The sequence below is a fragment of the Rhinolophus ferrumequinum genome, chromosome 11, assembly GCF_004115265.2.
Source record: "Rhinolophus ferrumequinum isolate MPI-CBG mRhiFer1 chromosome 11, mRhiFer1_v1.p, whole genome shotgun sequence".
NCBI lineage: Eukaryota > Metazoa > Chordata > Mammalia > Chiroptera > Rhinolophidae > Rhinolophus > Rhinolophus ferrumequinum.
In genome coordinates this window covers 10,986,355-11,013,204 of record NC_046294.1, presented here as the reverse complement: position 1 = coordinate 11,013,204, position 26,850 = coordinate 10,986,355, and the positions used below count along the sequence as shown (strand labels likewise).

The following is a 26,850-nucleotide window of genomic DNA, read 5'->3' as shown; positions in this document are numbered from 1 at the left end:
TTCATGGCTCTTGCATCATGACAATGCTCACACAGCACTGTCTGTGAGGGAGTTTTTAGCCAGTAAACAAATAACTGTACTGGAACCCGCCCCCCCCCACACACTCACTTGGTCTGGCCCCCAAGAACTTCATCCTTTACCCATAGATAAAGAAAATATTGAAAGGAAGACATTTTAACGACATTCAGGACATCAAGGATAATATGATGACAGCACTAATGGCCATTCCAGAAAAACAGTTCCAACATTGCTTTGAAGGGTGGACTAAGCACTGGTGCTGGTGCATAGCTTCCTAAGGGGAGTACTTCGAAGGTGACCGTAGTGATATTCAGCAATGAGGTATGTAGCACTTTTCCTAGGATGAGTTCACGAATTTAATTGTCCGACCTCGTATATATTTTCACTGTGGAAAGCCCTGTTCTTTGAGGATATGTTGTATTTTTTAAAAGCTAGGAGTTCCTTAGAACAAAGAGTAAACAGGTAAATGGTCAGTTTGAGTGATACTGTTTCTGGTTTTTTTTTTTTTAAAGAACTTTTTACTTGTGAGTGGCTTTCTTGTGGCTAACACACTGGCCCTGAAGGCAGCATCTCTTTTTGAACAAGTAAAATTACTTACATTCATTGTGAGAAGAAAACGCCTCTACTTCATAATTGTACCTTAGGGAACTCTGGCTTTTCTCTGACATTTTAAACATATTAAGATTCTACTGCAATCTCAAAATAGCTAATCCTTAAAAATTTCAACACTGGAACATTTCTTTCTTAAGGGCTAAAACCCCAAGTTTACTTTGTCAAATTGCCAACACACCCATGAACACTAGCATATTAACACCTGTATATGACATCATAGAGTCAAATGCAGTAAAGAGGATGCTTAGAAGTTGAACGTAAATTTTGCTTAGTCTGGTACTCTCAGCGACCAAGCAGGACGTGAGGCCAGATGGCTGCCTAACTGTGCAGCCTCCCACAGAGCTTGGGCGCATTTGAAGTTCTATTTTATAGCATTAACTGTTACTTCCTTTTTTCACCCAAAACCCCTTATCATCCATTCCAACAAAGGAGAGATAGATATAATAAGCTTGGCAAGAATTATTTAATCCATCAGTTCTCCAAGTTCTGTGCCCATACCAACCTAAAGACACCAAATTCAGTTCTATTTTTTTAAAAAAAATACCTTCAGTGAAGGAGATTTCCTCAGTAATTTAATCCGTTTTTTTAAACAAATAATCATACAGTATCTTTAAGACCATGGTAAGAACAATACAGTACAGACCTTAATATCTTTTTTGAGGAAGGATGACTCCTTCTAAAGCTTACGTAAGATAAGGCATGAGAAAGTCAGATTCTTTAATGACCTGACTAGCTTCTCTACAACTTTAATATTTTGCAGAGGAATAAATAATTAACTGGATTTTTTCATTTGGAGCTTGGATTTTCTAGTCCAAACTAGAGAATGGTCAAATGATCTTTTATAGCATTTTTCTTCAGAGATGCTCTAAGAATAGCCAACTTGTTTGTTTTCATGAGACAAGTGTGAAGTTGAGGAAGATGTGTTTTCATTTTTAAAACAGCTTTATTGAAATATAATTGATATACAAGAAGACTGGACATACTTAATACATACAATTTTGTGAGTTCAGAGATAAGCATACATATGGAAATATGAATTTACAAGTGCCTAGCGGAGATCTAGTTTTTCTCCTTAGGTAAACAAAGTGATAAAAACAATTTTAGGAAGCTTTGCCATCTTGCAAGATAATACATTTATCTAAATGCAAAATAAAATAAAATGAATATTATGAATAACATTTGAATATTATGAGTAAATGAATAACTACTCAAATTAATAGAAAAGTTAGTGAATAGGAATCCCTCCTTTTAATTTTTTTTATTAAAAACAGTGCTTATTGTAATGGAAGTAAACGAGATTGGTAAAAATTTCATTGCACATAGTGCCCAGTATATTAACATGAAAAGTACAAAGTTTATCTACCAAACTAGTACGACATTGAGCCATTAAAACACAAGTCACTTTTTTATCAATTATGTCAGTACTCAAAGTTGTCCAGTTAAAATCTACTTCCTCTTGAAAGAGAGAAATACTCTAAAGGGAGATGCCAGGAGCTTAAGAGTGGTGCCGTGATTCTCGACAGCAAGGATAAAGTCCCCAGCAGTGCTTGGGGGAAAGTGAGTCACAGGGAAGTATGGGAAGCTTGAAAAGGTCCAGTTATGATGGGCAAAGGAGAGAAGATGTGAGCAGGGCCATCAGAGGGGTGAAAATGAAGAAATCTGAGAAAACCAGTTGTGAAATAAATGCGTGCATGTGCAAAATACATCTGCAGAGGCACTAGAAAGCAGGACCCAGATCTAAATCCAAGTTCCCATTTAAAAAAATAAGATGAGAACTCCAAAACTTAAGACAAGCCTAGGCACACAACATCTAGAAGGTCCCCTATTTGTTCTTCAATTTTACTTTCTCTATAAGCCTATTAAGCAGAAGGTCAGTAACAACAAATGTACTCTTTCCTCTCTTGGTTTAAAATTTATCGGGGATCTGAAGAGGCTGTAGGTTCAGCTGAGATTACTGTAGGAAGAGCTTATTGAAGCAGGTTTGACAATAGGTCTTGTCATTCTGTTCCCTGAAGATTCCCTTCGACAACTGTGTCAGGCAGAAAGCACATACGAAGTGCTCAGGGTGGAACTTGTGGCCCATGGCACTGATGCAGCGGCCGCTGATGGGCTGCCCGCATCCATGGCATAAATTGCCTTGGCGTTGATGGTAATGGAGCTCACAAAATGGACGTCCATCCAGTTCAAAGAAGGAGCCAGTAGAGAAGCTGCTGAAGCAGTCCTGGGGGATGGTGAGAAGAGAAAGAAAAGGAATGCAGATGTCAAGCAGTAAAACATTAGCAAGGTAAAACGTTCAGCCTTGGAACTCCGGCCAGTTGCAGGAATTCACTCAGGTCCTTGCCAAATGGAGGCTAGAATATCGCCCACTTGCAAAACAGACAAGAAAATGCCCGCACTGGATGCTGTGGTTTATGTCTCCTTTAGGAAGCCCACATCAGTTCCTCATCCCGAGCTGTGAACCCTTTTAGCAGTTGCAGTTCTGCCCCTCCCACAGGAGGACCCCTGATTTTCCCTAAATCCGAAAGATATGTGAGTATACAGACCCCACAGACAAAGCACTCTGGGTGCCAGACAGTGTCCATGGCTGAAAGGTAGTTTTCCAACACCGGGCGGTTACAGCCACCACACTTGGGTGAGAACATGGCTAAGAAATCCTTCCGGCAATATGGCTTCTTGTCCTTCTCGTGAAAGCCTGGAGAGAGAAAATCAAGAGTTCACTGTTGCCATTTGAGATCTTAAGTCAAGGTGGAGGCTGCAAAGAGGACAATGGTTTAAACTCTCTCAAACTCAGTGTCTTCATATTCAAAATGGGTTAGTAATAGATACCTCAAAGGGTTGTTATAAGAAACACATGGATAAAGCAGGTAAAGTGTTTTCGTATTGTGCCCGGTTCATTGTGAGCATTTAACCGTATCAAGGTCTATTCCTCCTCCACGCCTTAGCACAAAGTATTGTTGGCCTGTACAGTTCTGCCCCAAGCCTTGATATGGCTAGCCTCATCTTGTAGTTCAAAAATCAGCTCAAAAATCTTATCAGAGGCATCTCTTCAGCCCTATCTATCACTTCATCTTTTTTATTGTTTTTTAGTATTCACCATTATCTGAAAACACCTTTGTGGTCTGTCTTTCCTCACTGGAACATTAGCTCTGAGAGAAACTAGATATAGTTGGTCTTGTCACATTATATCTCCAGTATCTAACACAGCACCTGGAGAAAAGTGCCTAATATTGAAAAATAAAGCACTATTAAATAATAATTTCCAAATGGATACAAGATATAAATACAATAATTTAAACTATACAAATACGTGAATTAAAAATGGATGGATTCCTCTTTAATTTGGGAATGAAAAAAAATGTCATAAAATGGCTCAAATTTCAAAAGCAAGTTAAAGGTTAATAAATTTAGCTACATTAAAAATAGATGTGAATGACTTATGCATGACCAAAAAACACCACAAGCAAAGCCAAGAGAAAGGACAAACTGAGGAAAACATTTGCTAATTGTATCTCAAAAAAATATAGTGAATACAAAGAGCCCCTAAATAAATATACTGTTTCAATTATTGTTTTATAAAATTAAAAAAAACAGAAAAAATTTAATTCCTAAAAATTAAATTAAGTTGAAACAAATTAACTTAACTGTATATCAAATTCGTAATCTTACCAAAGAAAGGCAATGAATCATTCCAATACCTTTAACAGATAGCATTTTAACTGTACAGTCTTACTGGATATAATCTAAACACAAAAAGAACTACAAAGAAGTCTTAACCTGTTTTCAATAATCTTGTTATTTGCAAGGTGTATATTGCTTTTTTTGAAAGTATTATAGGTAGATTTATAATAAAAAAATTAATGATAGTAATGTCTTTGGTAAGATTTTGAGTGCAAAAAAAGACACAAGTACAAAATAAAACAAGTAAAGAAAAAACATGTAATCTTACACTTAAATTTGAAATATCAGCATGAATTTATGATTTACTTTTCTTTAAAACAAAAAAAGACTCTACGCTTTGTCCACTGAAAAAACGATCTCAAATAGCACCCTATAATTCTGTCTCTTTCTCTCTCTTTCTCTTCCTCTGTCTCTCTCTCTTTAGTTAGTTAGTTAGTTAGTTAGTTGGCTAGTTTAATTTTTGTCTGTCTCTCGCACTAGAACACATGCTCCATGAGGGCAGGAACTTTGTTTTTTTGTCACTGTCTCCCTAGTACCTAAAATAGTACCTGACACATAGATAGTAGTTGCTCAAGAAATATTTAGTGATGAGTAGTCATGTGAACAATATTACAATAGCAAAATCGAGATCATCCGCTCCAGAAATAGGTTGTCTAGAGTCTCACTCAAAGATTAACTAGAATATGTACAAACTGAAATTAGATTCTTCACAACAACCCTCCCATTTTACAAGTGAGAAAAGGAAAGCTCAGAAAAATTACATATAACCAACCAGTCAGTGGAAGAGCTGAGATTCAAATCTAGGCCTAAAGTCACAACCTAACTTGGATGTCACACCCCTAATTTAGATGCATCCTGACTTGACCTCTCTGTGGGATCTGATAGTTATCAGCTGAGCCCAAATATCATAACTCAATAGCGTTGTAAATATGAGAGCTCTACCTGTGCCTCACTAAAATAGCATGTAAACAAAGCATGCACAGTGCATTGAAAAGCAGCCCACCCAAGAACATTATTTCTAGACATCCACTTTGATAGTGGCAGCCAGACTAAAAACAAACAACAACAAAAAAACAACAACAAAAAAAACACAGAAAAGAACGGGAATAGGAGCGGCCAGGAGTTGGGACCCAAATCAGGTAGCTGTAGTTTTTCCATGATCTCTGGTCACTATTGGATATGCCTTGCCTTGTTCAACTGTGCTGTCTTGGAAAAGTAGAGAGTTTAACTGACTTCTGAGGCCTATAGATTTAAGAATCTACACTAATAATTTTTATAAGCTTCCCTGTGTTCTTCCAAACCCCTGAGACACAGAAGGGCTCACTTTTTTCACTTTATCAAAGAATGTCTAGAGTCTAACCAAATGCAACTGACTGCAGAAAGGCCTACTGTTTAAGAAAAACCAATACACACAACTATCTTTCTTGCTTTTGTGTGACACAGTATTTATTTCTCTAATATTTGTATGTGTCTATCACCTGGAAAACTTGTCAATATGCAGACTGCAGGCTGGACCCCACCCCCAGAGTTTCTGATTCAGTAGGTCTGGGATGGAGCCTGACAATTTGCATTTCTGACAAGTCCTCAAGTGATGCAAATGACCTAAAATTGAGCTTGCCTATAAGTGGGTGTTACCTGAGAAAACTGTAAGATATGCCAACTGGCCTAGGAATGACCCTCATCCAGGCATTTGCAAGGTAGCCAGTCCCAAGAATGAAATAGCGGAGAAATAACAGCCTCTGTTTGAACTCAGGTGAGTCTCAGGAGAGGAATCGAAAGCAGTCAGCCAAACTTTCTGTGATACCCCTGCATTCAGTACCCAACAAATTGAGAAAGTTTCAGAACTTACTTTCCTAGAGGCTCTCTCTGGGGCCAATTACCTCTGGAGGATGGATGAGAAACACTAACAATTAAAATTGCCACAGCGAGAGGGAGGGAGTTTATACTCTGCTGAGGCTCTTAGCCACAGGGGAAATTAGGGAGCACTTGCACGGGCTCCATAATGAACAGTTAAAAAGAGACAGGTAGGCACTGAGGACCTGATGCTAAGGCCTGTGTGCTTAGAAACTTGAACCTTAAAGAGGAATTCCCTGAACTGAAACAAAAATGCAGATGAATTTAATTTCCCAGGAGGCTTAGTGGTTAAGCTGTCATTCTAGAAACTGTGTGTGGCTATGTGAGGTGTGGGTGGGTCAGGCAGGATACCACCTAATGAATGGACTAACCATATGGTAGGAGACCCATTTACACAAAGCAGAGGAGATAAACAAAAATACTACCCAAGAGGAGCTTTTGATTAACAAAAGGCCTTTTTACCAGTTGTCTAAAGAAATATATCTTAGGTGTGGCGTCATATTTACGTAAAGTCATAAGTCACCCAATCAGCCTTGCTTGTTTAGAAGGGGCCCAAGTCAAGAACAGTGAGAACTAGCTACCTTCTTGGTGCTTCCTGGTCATCCTATGGGTAGGATATTTTTCTCTTGTATCTAACTTGTGTGTCTTGAAATATGCCTGTATTCTGTTGCTCTGTTCTCAGGCAACTTCCACGTCCTAATCATCTCTGGGCAGTGTTCACTTGCTGGTTGTTCTACACAACTAACTCTCAGACTTTATGACTACCAATACAATATAAATTTACCGTGACACATTTCAATACGCTTTAGATTAAATCTCAATGAAAAATGCTGTTTAACTAAAGTGTAATCGGGAAACGAAAGACCTAATGATTTGTGAAAAGCATTGAACAAGCTTCAGTGAACAAGCAAATTACTACAAAGCACTTTGCTAGTGGACTATGTCAGTGCTCTGGATCTGGCTCTGTCTTCAAATACAGTGTATTATGTTGGTGCCAAGAAAGTAAAAAGATCCAACAACAGAAGAGGAATTGAGACTCCATCAAGGGGCAGTTATGATGTTGTAGGAAAATAAACATAGAACTTGTAGAAACAAGACTGGAATTTAAATTCCAACTCTTTGACTTTCCAGTTGTATGACGTTAAGAAAATCACTTTACCTCCCTGAGGTTCAGTGTTTTCATCTGTAACTAGGTAAAATGTGGAATAAAATTACTCTCACAAGGTTGTAGTGGGGATGAAGTAAATAATAGTTAGAAATATAATTATATATTGACAGAATGGGGAAGGGGAAAAATATTGGGGGTAAAGTGAGATAGTAATAACATTTCTAAATCCTCATCTTCCCTGGCAGAAAGTAAATACATAATGATTATAATTAGGGGAAAAATAAATCTATAGTAATATATTATTTAAAACACAAGCAAATAACAGAAGAGAAAGCTAAAAAAATTAGGAGAGGAGAACTAGATTTGAGGTGGAGAAAGAAGAAGTAGGGGACTGACTTTTTTCAATATTACCCTTGAAGTAATGTTTCAGTTTTAAAATTATGCATTCATATTTCTTTGGTTAAAAAATTCAATTTAAACAAAATTTATAAATGTTGGGAAGAGATAGGGAGGGATGGCATCCAGTACTGAAACAGGCATTTGGATAGCAGTGGCAGGAACCTGGACTACCATGGCAGATCCAGAAAGGCAGATGGAGGTTCCCCCCAGTCATACCTTCTGCACCAAACACCTCTCCACAGTGAGAGCAGAAGAAGTGCTCTGGGTGCCAGGTTTGGTTCATTGCCGTAAGCACTTTCTGGAAAAAGAACACACACAGAGAGATATTAGAATGCTGCAGAGCAGTGAAACATGACCCTGGTTCTAAATGAGCTACAGGAAAGCAGGGGGAGGGGGATTTACTTACGTCCAGGATGGGAGCAGCACAGTAAGCGCAGCGTGGAGAAAAAAGATGGTGGTAGTCCTTGGGGCAGTAGGCCAAGCCACTCCGCTCAAAGAAGGGACTGGAGCCAATCTCTTTTTTGCAGTGACTGCAGACGAAGTGCTCTGGATGCCATGCCTGCCCTAGTGCATGAATCACCTGGAGGATGAAACAAGGCCTGGCATGGGAGCCCTGTAGGGGGCTCTAGGGCCTCCAGGTTGCACAGCTCTGGAGGGCACTGTCCACACAGCACTCCACGTAAATGACACCCTTTGGAGTCACACAACACAGGCTGACACCTAGGTTCTGCCTGTGCTGTCTGTTGTCTGCTCTATGGATAGGACAAAGTGCCACTTTTCTGACTGCTCATGTTGATAAAAGCCTGTAAGTGTTTGTTACCACCTTACTGCCCTAGAGGGTGGGAGAAACAAAATAGAGCACGGTAGAAACAGACAAGAGATAACTACAGCCTTGGCATGGAAGGGCTCCCCAGAGGAGGAAAAGGCCAAATGACAGTCTTTATTCCTCTGGTCTGAACATCTCACCTCACCTCCCACACAGTCAGGTCTCATAGCCTTTTTTATGGTTTTAGAGAAGGATGACGCAGAGCAGGAGTCTGTGGCCAGGATTTGGAGCTGAGCACAGCTGAAAACTGTATTAAATCAATTCATACCGGAAATGTTTGAACAGAGCGAGCAGTGAGAAAGTTTCTCTCAGTAAAGGCAGTACCGAAAAATGGTTAAGATCTCACAATTGAGAGTCAGACTCTCCTGGGTTCAAATCTTAGCTCTGCCTTTTCCTAGACCTTGGATCTGTCAGCTAATGGCCCCTGAGCCCTCAGTTCCTTCATCTTTACAACAGGGACAATCATAGAGTCTCCCTCAAAGGAGTAAGGTGACCATTAAATGAAGGAATACTTGTAAAGCATTTGGCTCAGTGTCTGAAGCACCGTAAGTGATCAGTAGTTATTAACTATTAGGAAAACATCTTAGAATATAAGGAGAACAAGCAATCCTGGTGGCACCGTGAGAGACGCAGACACAGACATAGATGGTTGTAGGACCAACATCCTGGTCCGTCCCACCTTTCCAGCAATCGGTTTCTGGCAAGAAGCACAATGGCCCTTGGGCACTGTGGCAATTCCAAGGTCCTGCAATTCCTGCTCCAAACCCCCCAGCATTGAGTCCAGGGAGGCTTTGTCATCCTGCTTGTCTGGTACATGCTTCTTGCTGGCATCTGCTTTCACTGCGACCTGGTACCAAGGACGGAACCACGAAGAGAGTCAACCTCATGGACATTTATCCTCATTGGCATCTTCTATATGATCCTATAAGCTCATATAAGCAGATATTTGAGTGATGTACTTAGGGAGACAGAAATATTGAAATTTGTGGGAAAGCATTCCAGAGGAAAGGGAGGCCTTTGATGACTGACCCTTTAGTCTTTCCCAAACTTTCCTCCAAAGCATGGAGAATCCAACATTGCAATACCAATAAAAATGCTTTAATCTCTTTTTCATTTTAAGATCCCAGGCTGAATGAAATCAGACTAATTTTTCTTCATTTGTAAATCTTTTCTGACCATAGGAAATTGAATGAATAAAGATGATACCTTTTCTGCCCCTTATGATGACCACAGGTCAACAATCTTTTTATTCATTTATTCTGTAATGTTTATTGAGCACCTAGTTTGTGCCAATCACTGCTCTAGGCACATGAAGTTTACATTCTCTGGGTGATAGACAATAAACAATTAAACAAATAAATATATGATGTAATGCCAAGTAGAAATAGAATATAATTCATATATCAAGACAGAAGGTGGGATGGTGAGGAAGAACTGATTTAGATGAGGGTGATCAGAGAAAGACCTGCAAGGATGTGATATTTGAGCAGATATTTGAGTGATGTACTTAGGGACACAGAAATATTGATATTTGTGGGAAAGCATTCCAGAGGAAAGGGAGGCCCAGAGGAAGGAAAGGTCAGTGAGGCAAGAGCAGAGGGAGTGAGAATGACTGTGGCTGGAGAAGATAATGGAGAGAGGCAAAGATCACAACGATCATGTTTTTAATCTCATGGTAAAAGCTTGGGTTTTTATTCCAAGGGTGATAGAACCATTGGAGGGTTTCAAGCATGAGAGTAGAAGAGTTTGATTTATAAGATCCCTGTGGTAGCTGAATGAAGAATTAACTGTAGAGTGGAATTAGAGGCACTAGTTAGGTGAGAGACTATTATTAATAGCTCAAACCAAAAATAGTGAATTGGACCAGTGTTAGTGAGAAGGTAGTGAGAAGATGCCAGATAAGACTTGCTGATGGCTAAGAAAAAGCTCAGCAAAGAGAATGACAGATAGAAAATGTCAGTAGAGAAATTGGGTTTCTATTGTCATCTTAGATTCAATAGAACAATGTCTGTCAAGAAAAAAGACAAGCTGATGGATTGAGTTATTTAAGCAAAATTCCAAAATAGTTATTATAAAACATTCAAAGGGGAAAACTCAAATTACAAAAAGGATGCCCAACTTATCCTTCATCAGCTAATGTCCTGATTCCATCTCTCTCAACTCCTTTCCAACTGGGCTACTGCTACCCTCTATCTAATACTTCCTGATCTGAAAACTACAATGACTGTCCGTTGCTTCCAGCATCAAATTTGCACATATCTTACAGATGTTCAAAGTCTCCCATCCACTGCCCTCACTGTACCTTCCCAATCTCATCTTTTATCACTCAGTAAAATCTTCCATTGTTTAAGGCTGGTCAGGCTCCATGCAGTCTCCCGAATGGGATCTGTTACAGTCTGACTTCAGGCCTCTACTTATCCTACTTTACAGCCAGGAATAACCTCACCTTATCTCATTAATCCAAATTCTCATTTCCCTTCAAGAAACTTTGCTCATCTGACAGAGTTCCTTCCTCGTCTATTATATAATTGTAATTAATGTTGAAAAACATTAGTGTTCAAAAAGTTAATGTCTAAAAGGCCTGGGGGTGGTGACCAATAATAAGTACGAGAAATAACTAATAAAAAATACAAATAACTAATAAAAACACAATAATATATCTGTATCTACAACTACATTTACAGCTGTTATCTATTTGCTTGTATTGATATATTCCAGAGTACTTCTGAATACATATGTAAGAAAGAGGAAATACTTGACTACCTCCAGGGGGCAGAACTGGATGACTGGTGACAGCGCTGATAAGGAAACGGTTCTTTTGAGTTTTGTACAGTATGAATGTATGGCATATTCAAAAAGTAGACAGATATTTTTCAAATGTAAATAAGCCAAGACACATGCTAAATCAATTAGAAAGCACCACACTATTAAAACTCCTAATGTAGTGTTTTTTCTAGCATTTCCAGATATAGAGAGAATGAGGAATGCACTCAGCTTAATGGCAGACATTAAAAAAAAAAAAACTTGTTTCTGATGTTTATTCATTTGTCCTCCTAATAAGTACACATTATTCACAATGTGCCAGGAATTGTGCTGGGCATTGGGAGCCCAAAGGTGAGCCACAAAGATAAGGTCCTTGCCCTCCCCACACACATTTTTATATACTGCTTTGAAATGATTTCATAGTCACTTCATGAGTGCATATCACATTGTCCAATCAATTGGGTTGGATTCCCTACTTTAAGAATTCTGGATAATAGTTCCCTTGACAAATTCTTAAGCCCATTTATCTGATTTCCGTTTCCTGCCTGCTATGTGATCTTGCCACTCACACTCTGGAGGCTACAAGAAGGAGATGGATTTCATTTCAATATGGGGTTTAGGACTCCTCATCCTTCCTACTGTCAAAGCCACACTTTGATCTCCCTTGCTCTGCCCCAGCTTGGGCCCAACTCTGTTCTACCCTGCTCAGGTAGGTCTCCTTGACAGTCCTGCCACACTTCATCAGCCTTAGATGCTGATACCTTCGCTACCTTCAGGGCTCTCCCCAACTAAAGGACCTCCTCTCTCATCTCTTTGCGTCCAAACCATTTCCATCCTTCAGAGTCCATCCCAACCCCAGGCTCACCTCTGACAAAATCTCCTTGACCTCTCTACATTCCTAATGTTTGCTCCACATATTTTGATAAGCCCACCTGTCTTTTACTCTATAAACATTACAGAGGCTTATGCCTTATTTTACCAAGTACTCCAAGCTCCTGGAGATCAGAGCCTGGATCATATTATCTTTTGTGTCCAGATAATGCATTGCACCAAGTTGGGTTCATCCATTGAATTAAATGTAGTCTAGGAAAATGAATGACACCTTAGAAGTGTTGCTAAAGGGGCAATGTGGAGCTGGGTCCCAAAGAGATAAACTCTGCAGGCTTCATCACAGGGACCATGCTCACCTTGGCCTGCATTTCACACAGGTGGGCCATGAGCTCATCCAACTGAGCGGCTACTGAGGTTTTAGGAGGTGGTGGTGATTCCTTCGGCTCTTGAACCTCACTACAGAGAGAAAAACAAAACAAAACAAAACATACACATGGTAAAACATCAAAACTCAAATAAATGTTAAGCCACACATAAAATACCAGAAAATTCAGATTTAACTCTTAACCCCTTAAATATGAGTAAAATTAGAGACAGAGAATATTTTACAATATAGGTACCAGACTAAAAATATCTCTCTCTCTCTCCCTCTGGCCATCTCAAAAACTGTTCTCAAGTGCATGAAGAAAAGCACTGGACATGTAGCTGGCAAGCCATTCTCCCCCAACAGCCAGGTGCAAAGTAGCCTCTGAAAAGAACTTTAAGACCATAGCCCAACATGTATTTTTTTTTTATTTTAATAGCATTCTTTTTAAATTATAAAATATCATATCTTCTCTCAGTTATTGTCAGGTGAAAGACAAAAAATAAATAAGAGTATAGAACAGTCATTGACAAATCAAGATCCATGGGACAGCTATTTTCCTACAGAGTTAGAAAACTCACAGCTGGGAGAGAGACTTAAATAAAAACAGCAGAAATGTGTTAAAAATACCGTAGCTAGATAGAGTTTATACCAGTCAGCCAAGGATGGCTTAGCATTATGAAAAAGATTAATATAATGCATTATAGTAACAAGTAAGAGAAAACTTTATAAACATGTTGATAGGTGCTGAAAAGCAATTGAAAACAAATTCAACCACCATTCCTGTTGTTGAAGATCAAAGAAGAAAAACTCCGTAACTGATAAAATATGTCTATAAGAAATTTGTGAGCCTTATACCAATTTCACTTCCAAGGCTCTATCCTGTAGAAAATTGGACATGTAATTACAATGACGTTCCTTAAAACACAAAACAGTACAGTTTTTATGAGCAAATTAAAACTAAACTAAATGGAGATATAGTCAAATAAAGTGTGGTTCATCCATGCTACAGAATACCATGCAGCTGCTAAAAAGAATGCGAACATAAATTTAAATGAACTAAGAGAGACTTCTAAGATACACTGTTAACTTAAAAAAGCGAAGCCCAGGACAATATGAAAAATCCTTCCACTTCTGTAATTTTAAGCGCATATACGTAAGTGTGAATATGCATACACAAAGGTGTGTAAGGAGACATACCTGAAAGTAGTTAGCTATGGAACTGGCAATTAGGTGGTGGAAGAAAGACTCTAAGGGAAATGGCCTAGCTTTTTACCCTGCATATTTCCGAATTCTTTGACTTTTCTAAGATTACTTTTAGAGCAGTTTTAGGTTCACAGCAATATTGAGCAGAAGGTACTTCTTTGACTTTTTATATACATGAGTTTATAAAATAATTGTGTATGTTAAATTATATTTTCAAAACAAAGGTCATCTATATTAGAAAAGAGCTAATATATATGGCCAACAGATGAGGTAGCGGGGGTGGCAGATGGAGCATCAGTCTTGCAATTCTCATGTGTATTTGAGTTACACACACACGTCAATATGAATATATTCACATTCACAAGTCAATATGAATATACACACAATCATAGTCACATGATTCTATCAACAACTTTCAGTAAACTACATTAATATGGTCACGTGTTGTGATTCCTAAATACAAATGCTTCTTAAACACAAAATTGATAGGTGTAGAAAAATTGAAAACTGCCGAGGAATATCAAGAAAACATTTGAACCACACATAATCTTCCTTTTGAGAGGCAATTAATTACTCTAGGCATGTTGACATATAGCTGTACAATCTTCTATGATTGTTTATAATTTTAGAAAATTAGGATGATATTTTTTCATGTTTTAAAGTGAACATTTCCCCATATCCTTATGCACATCCTGAGCTGTCCTTTGCAACCCGAATAGCTAACATTTTTTGCATGTCTACATTAAGCTAGGCCCTCTGTGAAGGGTTTTACACGTCCTCTTAAAATCCTCATAACAACCTTAAAATCGAAGTGTTGTCACTCCCAGAAGAAAAAACTGCAATTTAGAGAAGGTTAAAAACTTTGCTCTACATAATAAAGCTGGTAAATAACAGAGTTTAGGTGTGCAGACTGCAAAGTTTATGGTCTCTATCACCATGCTAAACTGTCTTCCAAAATGATGCTTAAAGGCTAGTTTTCAAATATATAATGTGCCACGGTTTATTAAACCAATCATTTACTATTAGACAATTACATTGTTTCTGATTTTTGCTGTTATCATCAACACTGCTAAATAAACATTTGCACCCACATTTGATTATTTCCATAGAGTAAATTTTGAGAAGTGGAAAAACTGGGTTATACAGGCAACTAACTCGAATAATGTTTGTGATCAACATTAACCTTGAGAGCTCAGCTAACAACCCACCAATTTCTCTCTCTCTCTTTCTCTCTCTCTCTCTCTCTCTCTCTCTCTCTCTCTCTCTCTCTGCCATAAATAAAACCAAATATTCTAAGTCTTCCACTAAATATATTTTCAAAAGTGAAAACATAAATTTACTACTTATTTTTATGTAATTACCAACCAGGAAAAAAGTAGAAGAAAATGGCTATCTCCTCTCTGAAGAAAAAAAGGACTCTCTCTTGAATACAACATGTCCCACTACCGACTTACTATGTTTGCTTATCTAACAACAAGGAAAATGTAGGAGGAAAGTGGAACTCTTCCCCTCTTGGGATAAAAGACTTTGTCTTTTAGGTACAACATGGCCTCTTGCCAGATGTAAATTTTTTTTTTTTTTTTTTTAATCTGGGAACAACAATGGCAGGTAGACAAGTGATTGCCTCAGTCCTGCGAGGTTCCCAAGGAAGTGTAGAGGAGCGCCCCCTCACAACTCTTTTCAGTAATAACCCCTTAGTGATTGCTGCCACAGCCATGTGTTTTGGAAGCACAAAAGGCACCTGGACTGTGAGCACATTTTTGTGCCCAATGCCCCAGCGTAGGATGAGTTTTTTATGTGGGTTTGTATAATTCTGAAAGCCTGTCCAGCTCACAGTTGGGACGTACTTGTGTTTACTCAGAGAATTCTCACTGTTTTTTAACTAGACTCCTAGTGCAGTATATAAAGGGAAGTAAATCATTTCCATGATACCCTGATAGTATTTGAGTCAACAACATAACATTCTAAGTAAGAAATGAGAGCTCTTGCAGAGTTGATGATTACATCACCACAGGAAATTTCCTGAAGAGAGGAACCTCAAGTCAGAGCTCCTGTGATTTGTCCTGTCACTTCTTGAACATGGTAAAGGTGGTTTGCTATGCCACCAGCAACAATGTCACTACTCAGAGATTTTAATAATACAAATCACAAGAGATGTGTTTAAAACAACTCAGACTTCGCAAGTGAGGGGGCTTCATTGTGCTGGATTTTTTTCTCCCATTCATTCCTTTGCGATATTTTTATGAATTGCTTCTCTCTATTCTTACTAAAATTATTTTTTGTGCTTGTAATTTAGTGCTTTTGTAATTTAGGAATTTTATTCCTAAATTATTGGTCATACTACTACTAATACATGACAACATTAGAAATATTATTACGTTGTTATATTCACAATTAGTATTGAATGTACTTTCAAGGTCCAAAGCAATGTTTGCTTCATATAAGCAAACCAGAGAAAATGGTGAACACAGAATGCAGGAGTCTCGTTTCAGAGTCTCATGCTCTATCTGTATACGCCAGACTTGTCTGCTCTGAATTATACCAGCCTTGGGGATTTGTACTGGTCTATTACAGATTTACTAGATCACCTGTATTTTGTATCACTCTCCCACAAAGCTCTACACCCCAAGCATCATTCAGCAATGGGAAGTGTATCAGTCAAGGTCCACTCAGGAAAATATACAAATACTGGGAGTAAACAGAAGGAATTTAATCCAAAAATTTGATTACACAGGAAATGGGAGCAAACAGCAAAAAGCTAAAAAGCAAACAGAAGACACTGAGGGAACCCAGAGATTAGCGACAGCAGGAAGCCATTAGGGCAAAGGGACAAAGCCAAGGGGCAAAGTTACCAGAGTCCAGGGTCCCAGGTCAACAGACATAAGCTGCCACCACAGCAGGACCTGTTTTGCTCCAACTGAAGCCATAAAGGAAATACAACTGCTGACAGAGACACTGTGGAGAGAATGGGGTTGGGGGAGAAGACGCCTTAAATTTCCCTGCCTTTCACCCTCCAGTCTCTCCGCGGTGCTTCCCGTGGGCTGAAGCCAGTGAGAGACAATTGCCTCTGGAGGCTGGAAAACGCCACCTACAGGGGCCAGCCAGGCCCCCCCACCCCCCCGGGAATATAGGGCAGAGCAAGAGAAGAGGGAGAAATGGGTCTGATAGGAAATAGATCAAAGACTCATACTATGGAGGAAGATATCAATAAGTTAGCATTGTTGTACCATCAATTGAACAAATGACAGATACACAGGAAAATGGCTGTTGGTTGGGTTGGTTTTCATCTTATATGTTCATATGTTCATTAGTGTTTCTATTAAAGTCTTGGTTTCCTGGATGTAAAAAACCAAATATTTACTGTGAGCCTATTGTGTACCAGGCACAGTTTTGCTGTTGTTGTTTTGCTTTTTTACAAGGGGATAGACAGGGAGGTCTAGGGGGCACACCCACCGGGCCACTTCCTGGGACTGGAATTAACTTGCAAGTATATTAATAAATTGGCATCGCTCCCATCAAAGTAGAACGTGTCCTCAAGTGGGAAGTTATAAAAAGACTTCTCAATAGCACAGGTCCTTCCATTATTTTGGTGTCATGTGAGCACTATTGGCTGCAATTCTGAAACCAAACAAGGTGTGGTGTGGCACTCTTTACCAAGCGTGAGCTTTTACTATCCACATTTTAAGCCCTTTGTTTCCCAGAAAGTTGTCTAATTTTTAAAATTGCAAGCTATAACTGAATCGAGAACAAGGAAAGTGGCTTTTTTATTTTTTCAGACTGTCAATTATGCTTTAGCCAGTAGAAATGGTTTAGTAAATGGATCTGTTTCAATAGGTAACTTTTGTTAAAAGGAAATCCTTCCACCCTCTAACTAAATTTTTAGCAAATATGGAAAGAAGAAGTATACATTCATTAGTCTGCCATGGAGACCCATTGTCTTAGTTCAAACCTGATCCTTGCTCTGATTTTGTTAACATCTTGCTGAAAGTTCTTTCGGTGTTCTCTTTCATGATTGGGAATAGCCAGGCCAAAACATCTGTGATGATTCGAACTATTTACATTTTTTCAGGTGTTGAAGTAAATAGCAGAGCCCATCAGCCTGGACACCCATCTAGAAACCAGGCACCTTGGAAAATTGCCAAGTCAGCTTGGCTGAATTCCACCTCTGCTCAAAGACTATGGAAAGAGGAGGAGGGTAGTAGGAGATGTAAGCAAATTATTGTCCAAACACAAATTGATAACAGTTATCTAATAATTTTAATTTTTAAAGTATTTAATTTAAAAATGTACCTGTAGACATTTGGCTCCTGGATGTTGGTTGTATACACGAGCTGCACCTAAGACAGAGTGACAGAGAAGAGCGAAGAATGAATTTCTGTTAGGAGAATGTTGGCACTTATCTACAGCCAGAATTAGTGGATGTTTTCAGCTTGCTCTATCAGGGGGCTGATAACTAGCACATCTCTGAGATCTCCTTTCACAAGGCTGAGAAATACCAGCCATCCCAAGAGAAAGGCCAAATTCCAAGCAGAGTAGTTGGTATGTGCACCAATGACAGTGCCCTGTCCCTGTCCTCAAAGCATTAGACTAGAGAAGTACTCAGATAGAAACCATAAAACACGTAAAATGAGTCAGAGCCCCTTTAACTAGACAGGATGTTGTCTAGGGGAAGACTGTAACATGATTAAACCTAACATACTAAAAGAAATAATGTGTGACTCTAAAGGGTAGTTGACCAGCAACTCATTTATATTTTAAACAAATATTTATTGAGTACCTGTCATGTGCCAGGGCTGGAGATGTACCAGTCAAAAAACAAAACAAATCAAAACAAATGAACAAAAATAGTCCACCCTGGACCTAACATACAAATTAATGTGTAAAAAAAAATAATTGATATGTAAAATTAATCAGGGGGTAGGAGATAGGAAATGGGGGAGAGATGGCAATTATAAATATATCGCCTGGAGAAAGACTCACTGAGAAGGGGACTCTTGAGCAAAGACTGATAGGAGGTGAGAAAAGTTTGCAGATATCAGGGGTAACCTGGCCCAGGTAGAAGGAACAGCAGGGAGAGCAACCTGGAGCATCTGTGGACAGAAAGGAGGCCGGTGTGACCTGAGCAGAGGGAACTTGTGATACGGGGGCAAAAAGTAAAAGGGGCCAGATCATACAAGTAGGGAGATGATATAATTTTTTGTTCAAACTGGGAATACTTTTGAGAATGAAAGAGGCTACTAGACATAATTAATATTATATACTTTCAAAAATGTGTATTTATTAACCAAAAATTTGGTTTTATTGTATTGGTGGAACTACAAAATAATTCTATCGAAAACTTATTTTCAAAATAAAATTTTCTAGAATATTTTTAAATGACACATAGCTATGAACATTAAGACAAAGTTTTTTAAAAAAAATGTTTTATATTGATTACTTGAGCATTTTAAAGTAGCACAAGTAAATAATTATTCTTGATATAGGTTTACATACCTTAATTGGTTACTTAGCCATTGTTGTCTCTAACATTGTGATGTAGAAATTTTTCTGAAAATGTCTTTTGTTAATATGATCTTTTTTATTTTCATATTTTTATAAAATGGCAATTTTCTGCAAAGCTGCATTTCATGATTAATGTATTTGAAATTGCTGAGACTTTAAATTGATGCTTCTCTGTATGCCATCATATTTTTAATTGAGAAAGTACTCCTCACTAGATGCTGATGAGCCTATTAGTTCAGAGACGATTCTGCTAAATGAAGGATATTCTCAATTCTATTTTTTATATTAAAATGTGTAAATATGTCAGCCCTAATACTTTCACAGATGCTGTATATCTACCTACATTTAAAGCACCTTTCTTTAAGAATGCTTTTACAAGACAGAGCTCTTAAGTTGTCTCCACGTGTGATCTTTTTTAACATTTCATCACATGTAGGTACTGCAAAATCATAGGCCTTCACAGTTTCATCCCATTCTGGTGGAGGATATAAATTTATCCAATTAAAATTAGAAGCTCTGTCAAAGTCAGGATTTTTCCGAAGCACGATTTTCAGATTAGGTAATTAAACCATTTGAGCTCTCATCTTTTGGTCTGTTCAATTCCTCCCTGGCTTTTGTAGGCCACAAACTTGAACTTCTGCCTTTTTGCAAGCTTTGTTTTACGTAATTGCAACTTGGTAAAAGCTTCAAAAGCTGAAATTTCATGCTACATTCATTGAATAATTTGATTAAATATTTCCAACTGATTTTGCACAGAATGTGAACTAAATTTAGGTTGCTTTACAAAGAGGTTTCTCAAAGCCTCAGGCATTTCTAAAATCCAATTGATGACAGGCATTACAGAGAGAAAATACATACAGCCATGCTGAAATGTTTTGGGATTCAACATCAGCTTCTGTCATAAAAAATTTTATAGATGAGTATATATACACACACACGTGTGTGTGTGTGTGTGTGTGTGTGTGTACTAAAATATATATATATACACACTTTGATTTTATATATTTTAAATATTGTATATATAATATTTGTAATTTTGGACAATTGCAGTTTCTATTTTGACTGGTAGAATACTGCAGCTTGTTTGAATGAAGTCATGAATTTTGTGTACATCACGAATTCCAACCACATTTCTGTTGCACAGATTTTTCAGCATGTAAGAACATTGTTTTTACCACAATGCTGTGCTCCACCAAAAGCTGTATTCCTATTATCAGTCACCCCGAAAACAACATTTCATCTTCATTGTTGAACTTTCCAACTAAATTTACAATGGCATTAATAACGTCAGATGTTTCATTTTTGGCAGAAGAATGAACTTCTAAATACTTTCTTTTTATTCCTTTGAACTGGTTGAAAAAGTGAAACCATTTTGGAATTAACACATTCTCTAACTGAGGCCTCTGAGGACATAAAAGGTCAGTGATATAAATCTGACCTTATTTGATGGTTTGCAAAGGGAATCAACTCATTAATCATCACCAGTTCACTTTACTTCTAAGCACAAGAAAAGCTGGAATTGAAAATGAGCAAAATTAATTAGAAGTCATTTGACCTGAATGGAAAGGTATGCTTCACAAGGACCTGTAAACACACCTCCCGAAGCAACACATGTTCAGTCATCATCTCCAGACACATTCTTCTTAAATTTAGTATTAACTTTTGAAGCAGATGATGATGTTTCTTCACCACGTGTGTGTCTTCTGGTTTTCAAAGGCACAGTGACATCTCTACTTGCGTCCATAGTGGACAGTAAATATCGACAAATATTTTATGCAAATTACACATTCATAGTCAACTTTCTTGAGACAATTAAATGTGTAGTTTTGGTTTTGGTTTTGGTTTTGAGCCAAATGCTGCTAAAAGCATCTACTGCAAAATTTAAGAAGCATGGCCAAATAATAAAACAAATAGTTATAACTTTACATATACAATTAATGACAAAACTGCTTCAATATAAACATTTAGATTATACCACACTCTGTGTCAAGATTGCTTAGCCTCGGTTTCCCAAACAGAATTTGTGTGACATTAAGCCACAATTTACCATTTTTCTTTCTGACCTTGAGGAGGATCTGGGCATCTCACAAGTCACCACGGGGAACGTAGCAGGGCGTGAGTGGTGGTATACCAAGTGGCCAGCAGGGGTAAAAGTTTTCCTGCCACCACCTAAGACCAGAGGAATTAGCTAGCCCTGATGGCTGTGCTTGAGCTCTTAGCTTTAACAGTCAGCACCTTGCATATTATTCTTGAAAGGGTGCTGTCACTTAGGTTTTTGTCTGAACAAGATCAGGAAAAGAGAGATGAGTTATCATTAATCATCTTTTGGGTTTAATCATAATAAAGTAAGAACTCTGTTCACTGTATGTGTGCTTTATACACTACTAGATGAGACCATAAAAGAAGCCAGAAGAAGCTCATAGAAGTCTATTAACCCATGCTGGTTTACTTTAATATAAATGCTAATAAGAAAACTTTATAAAAAAATGGAAAATCTGGGGTAAAAGGTAAAGCCAGTAAATGGATATCAAGAAAACCAGCATAAACCAAGGGTTCTTAGTTCCAAATGAACCAAGACAAATGGACACCCTACTAAGGTCAGTGTAAAGACTGTGATTTTTACTCCAAATGAGATGGGAATTTATTGTGGATTTCTGACCAGAAAAATGATATGATCTAAGTTTTACAGGATCACCCTGTCTGCTATTTTGAGAATAAATTAAAGGGGAGCACGGGTAGCAGACCAGTTAGGGGCTTATGGCTACAATCCAGCAGGGAGAACCAAGACAATGGCTTGCTAAGTAGAGAGATAAATGTGCCTCCTTAAAACTCTATCTGTGTAGTTGGAGGGAAGAACATTAAAGGGGGAATCTTCCCCTGGGTTCAAATTTCAGGTCTGTATTGCTGGTGATTTCATGTACTAGTGCATAAGGAAGACTCAGAATATTATAGTTCAAAAACACCAGATATGAAGAGCATCTCCTTAATTCCTCTTAAACTAATTTCATTCTTAGCAAGCAACCTTCTAATTATAAAGTAGACTTATCCATAGGAATGGGATACATATATCAGCAAATAACTAGCATCTGTTCTACTTGGTGGTTTTTAACTCTAACCAGAAATTAATAAGTTGGATTTCTGGTGTTTTCATACATCCTCTTTTCTGAGTTTCGTTTGTTTGTGTTGGTTTCCTAGAGCTTCCTCATCTCTGGGTATACTAATAATTGAATTTCTTAATATATTAAGCAGCAAAGAAGACTTGCAAAGTGGTGACCCTAACACGTTACCCCGAAAAGACTTGTCTGAGCTGCCACCTGGCCTTGCCCAGGTGATCTCTGGCCTTATTGACAGTAATATCAGAATATCCCATGTGAATTAGGGAATACTCTATTACTATGCCCTCATTAGGAAAAAAAAATCGTTCTCAAAGGCTTATTTTTCTAGGATGATTTTCTTAAGTCTCCTCCCCTTTCCAAAATAACCACCTTTAAGTGATCACTGCGGGATTTTTGTTGTGGTTCTTTCTTGGATATATGATTGTCCTTTCACATCATTTTTTGTGAGCTACAATTCATTGTCATAAATGCATGCAAACATCTATGTTAAAAGCACTCCAGTAGATCAAAAGTTACCGGCAAAGGGCTTGTGTCATCCTGAATGGAAAGGGTCTCAGCACAGTTACTCTCCTTTCTGGAACACTGACCCACGGGGAGAGGAGCTGGGCTGGAGTATTCACTGCTGTCCTGGAGGGTGGAGCTTTCCAGTTCCTCCAATAAAGCATCTATATCACAAGACACAAAAGAATCATGATATAGAATGTGTAAGTCTTCTGGAATAATTTTCCCCTTAAATAGCCCCATTGTACCTCCATTCATCTCCCTCTTCTCTTGCAGAAAGGCTATTTTCAAACATCTTCCCTTACTCAAATGCTGTGACCTGTTTCTTATTTCCTAAGGTTTCATATGCTCACTTGATAATTTGACTTCTTTTATTGCAAGATAATAATTTTTTTAATTAAAGTTTATTGGGGTGACAATTATTAGTCAAGTTACATAGATTTCAGCTGTACAATTCTGTAGTACATCATCTATAAATCCCATTGTGTGTTCACCACCCAGAGTCAGTTTTCCTTCCATCACCATATGTTTGATCCCCTTTACCCTCATCTACCACTCCCCTTCCTTCTTACCTTCTGGTAACCACTAAACTATCGTCTGCGTCTATGAGTTTTTGTACAACCGAAATGTCCTTCGATAGATGAATGGATAAAGAAGTTGTGGTATATATACACAATGGAATACTATTCGGCGGTAAGAAAAGATGAAATAGGACCATTTGTGACAACATGGATGGATCTTGAGATTATAATGCTAAGTGAAATAAGTCAGACGGAAAAAGTAGAGAACCATAGGATTTCACTGATATGCAGTATATAAGCTGAAAACAACAAAAGATATTAATTTTTATCATTCATTTGGGGGTGGATTACCCATAAAAATCCCCAATGAGGAAAAAAGTAAATCTTACATATTTTTTCTTTCAGAAAAATATAGGCAATTATATTACAGTTTTTCCAGGATAGTAACAATATATTCCAGGATAGTAACATTTATTCTTAAGCCTGATGATTTTTTTTCTTATATTCCAAGCACATAACAAAATTATCAAAGCAAAGATGAGTGGTCTGTCTTTTAGGGTGTGGGGAGAAAGGGAGATGGAGAAAAAACAGATGTTACAAAATTAAGCAAGATGTTGCAATCCAAATTGTTGAGATTGCTTCTCCTGTATCTTCTTGAGAAAAACCAATGGACTTTACAAGTATTACATTATTACCTTTCTGTTATGGTGAAATTAATAATAACTAGTAAAATTAACACATCAGGCACTAGGTCAGGAATTTATATATTTAATTTACTCATCCTAAGTCTTTGAGGCAGGTGATATTATTATCCTTATTTTGTAGATCGAGAAAGAGAGGTCACACGGCTGTTGAATGCAGAAACTGGCTATCTGGCTCCCAGGCCCTGCATTAACTTCAAGTCAGAAATTCCAGTCCCCACTCTCACGTAGAGTAGAAGAGTAGATGGTTGCCCTTAGAAGCACCTGCTAGTCGAAGTTACTGGAACTCTCCCATCTGGGTCATGAGTTAACAGGCCTTTCTCTTCCTGTTTCTTGAGTGCACATATCCCCAACAGCCCAAGATTATCTTGCCTTTTGCCAGATTCCGTAATTTGAAAATGACTAATTTCAGTATGACAAATAACAGGATGACTGGTTGGGGGGGAATACTAGCCTGAAATCTCTACAATCCTTCTCTGTAGCCCTTCATCTGTAGAAATCAAATAATTATCAGTATTAATGTGAAAGGAGTAAGGTGAGGTCTCTTGGAGGTTTCAGTGGGTTGTAATGATCTCATTTAGAGCAGAGTCTGCTCCTGGTTTCCCCTTATCTAGCATGCCCTTGTAATGAAGCAGAGAAGAAATATCGGCCTGTCCTCCACACTGTTTCTCCACAGCAGGAAGACAGACTCACCCTAAGTGGGCTGATGACAATTTGAAAAAGTAGTTGAGGTTTAGTCATCTGAATCAGCTACAGGAAATGTGTGACCTTCCAGGCTGCTTGGTACTTTCTACATTTCTGACCAGATTTCTCTACCATTCATCCTGCTCAGAAAACGCGAAACTGTGTAAATATCTATCTATCTATCTATCTATCTATCTATCTATCTATCTATCTATCTATCTTATTCTGTCGTCTGAAGTACCTGAGCCAACACACTTCTAAAATGAGAATACCTTGTAGCTTACTCTGTTGTGTCAGGTGGTCCTGACAGTGATGCTTAACTCTCCTTAGTTTTCTAAGAGAGTGATGTTTGCTTTCCTTAGTTTTCTCATTTGAGGAAAAAAAAAAAAAAAGTGGACCATACCCATTTTAGAGGCTTGCGTCAGATACTAACTTGATTAACATATGTAAAAATGTCTAATTTTAGCTTAAGTCACTGAATAAGTATTAGTTCCTTTTTGAATTACCTACATGAAAGCCATTAGGAATCCCTAAAATAAAAAGCAGAGCTGGACTCTAGTAGATCTCAGGTAGAAATGTGCAATTCCCCAGCCCTCACACAGGATAAGAATTTGAATTCTCCCCAGAGTCCAAAATATATTCTACCCCAAGTATCAAAACAGACTTTACCTCCGAAACAGTTCAATACGTATTTATCAAACACCACCTTTTCCTCTTTCTTCTTGTAATTTGCCTTCCTTCCTATATTCCTTCAGCTCTCAAATTATACTCAAAACAATTTTTTAAAAAGACAATATGCTAGATACGCTTTTTTGTCATTGTTATTTACACTTTTGATATACCTCAAATATACCCAAACCGAGGACACTGTGGAATTAATACAGCTTGGAAATTGGGTTAGTGACTCAGTGTTAGCATGGTAGCCAGCAACAAAAGTTGGCAAAGGATATGGAACAAGTCCTAAAAATGACAAACCTTTCATTACTCCAAATTTTGAAATCAGGGATCTCTCTCGAGCAATGTGGCCAATAGTTTCACTGCTAGTTTTAATTGCTTTGGAATGGAAAGTGGTGTCATATTTGCAGGCCATAGTAATCTGTTCTTTCAGAGTTCCTCTGAATAAATAGCTTAGCAACAAAATCACTGGAGTGCTGTCTTCTTGATTTAATACTAGATCTTGAAGCAAATGAAACCACCCTGGCCTTCCTCCAACCTTTGTGAATCCCTCATTCTTGTACTATGTCTTCTCCTCATAACACCCTTTTCTTTCTTTTTTCCCTCAAATCATCTCTGCAGTTGTCAACTGTGGATCACCCTACAATCTCCACTAGCCCCCAAAGAGCAAATGCTCATAATAAAATGACAACTTCAATTACAATTCAATCCAAAAGTATTTGTAACGGAGTTTACTCTGTGGTTAGCACCAAACTCTCCGTCTTTTGTGCCACTGAAAACAGTGAACCCGTATTTTCCCCAAACAATAGTAGTTCCTTATGCTTCTTTCTTGTTTGGGCTGAGGTCAGGAGAGAAGTGAAAATGAAATCTTCCGGCACTACCCTCCATCTAGCTATTAGTACACCCCACCACACATGGAGATGGTAGCCAAGTCTTTATTCTCTCAGAGTTTCTCCTCCAAGAAGCTCCTCACTCACCCAACTCTTCCATTGTCACACACCAAAGATGCTCTGGTCCCACAGGTTGTGAGGAACTGCTTTGGCATGTGCTGAAGAAGAGGACCGCAAAGGAACTGAACGAGACAGTGTGAAGCAGCCTCTATAACCATTTTTGGTTCCTGTATTTGCTTAGCACTTCCTCTCTTTTGATTTGGTGAGGTTTTTTTTTTTTCTTTTTTGTAGGTCAAAGTTTTAAAAATGAGACTGACATAGAAAGACGGGTACTAAAATTGGAGTTCTGGTGGTGCATTGGCCAGGGTGATGAAGATTCAAAATTAATTTTGAAAAATTTGAGCACTGACTATGTGCCAGAATTTATTTTGAATTCATGGAAATGGCAGACTTACACTTGTGTTTTTTCCTACTGTGGGTATCCCACTGTGACTGTACATCAGGGAGTCTGCTGTGTTTTTTTTTCTGTGACGCTGGGGGATCATGGAAGCATAGTCTCCTTCATAAGATTTCCATCAGAGTTAACTAGCACCCAATTCAT

General features: G+C 38.2%; 1 protein-coding gene across 2 annotated transcripts; it reads right to left on the bottom strand.

Moving 5' to 3' along the window:
- Positions 1–1,576: 1,576 nt before the first annotated feature.
- LPXN (leupaxin) lies at positions 1,577–26,475 on the bottom strand. 2 transcript variants are annotated; one of them, XM_033119932.1, is made up of 9 exons: positions 26,337–26,475; positions 22,794–22,942; positions 17,950–17,996; positions 12,446–12,545; positions 9,175–9,342; positions 8,076–8,249; positions 7,886–7,967; positions 3,174–3,322; positions 1,577–2,851 (listed from the first exon to the last, which is right to left on the bottom strand). In XM_033119932.1, the coding sequence occupies exons 1-9, from the start codon at positions 26,347–26,349 to the stop codon at positions 2,582–2,584; spliced, it is 1,152 nt and encodes a 383-aa protein (XP_032975823.1). In that variant the 5' UTR covers positions 26,350–26,475; the 3' UTR covers positions 1,577–2,581. The 2 variants fall into 2 exon arrangements, with proteins under 2 accessions (XP_032975823.1, XP_032975824.1); XM_033119933.1 differs by lacking the exons at positions 17,950–17,996; positions 26,337–26,475.
- Between the last annotated feature and the right edge of the window lie 375 nt (positions 26,476–26,850).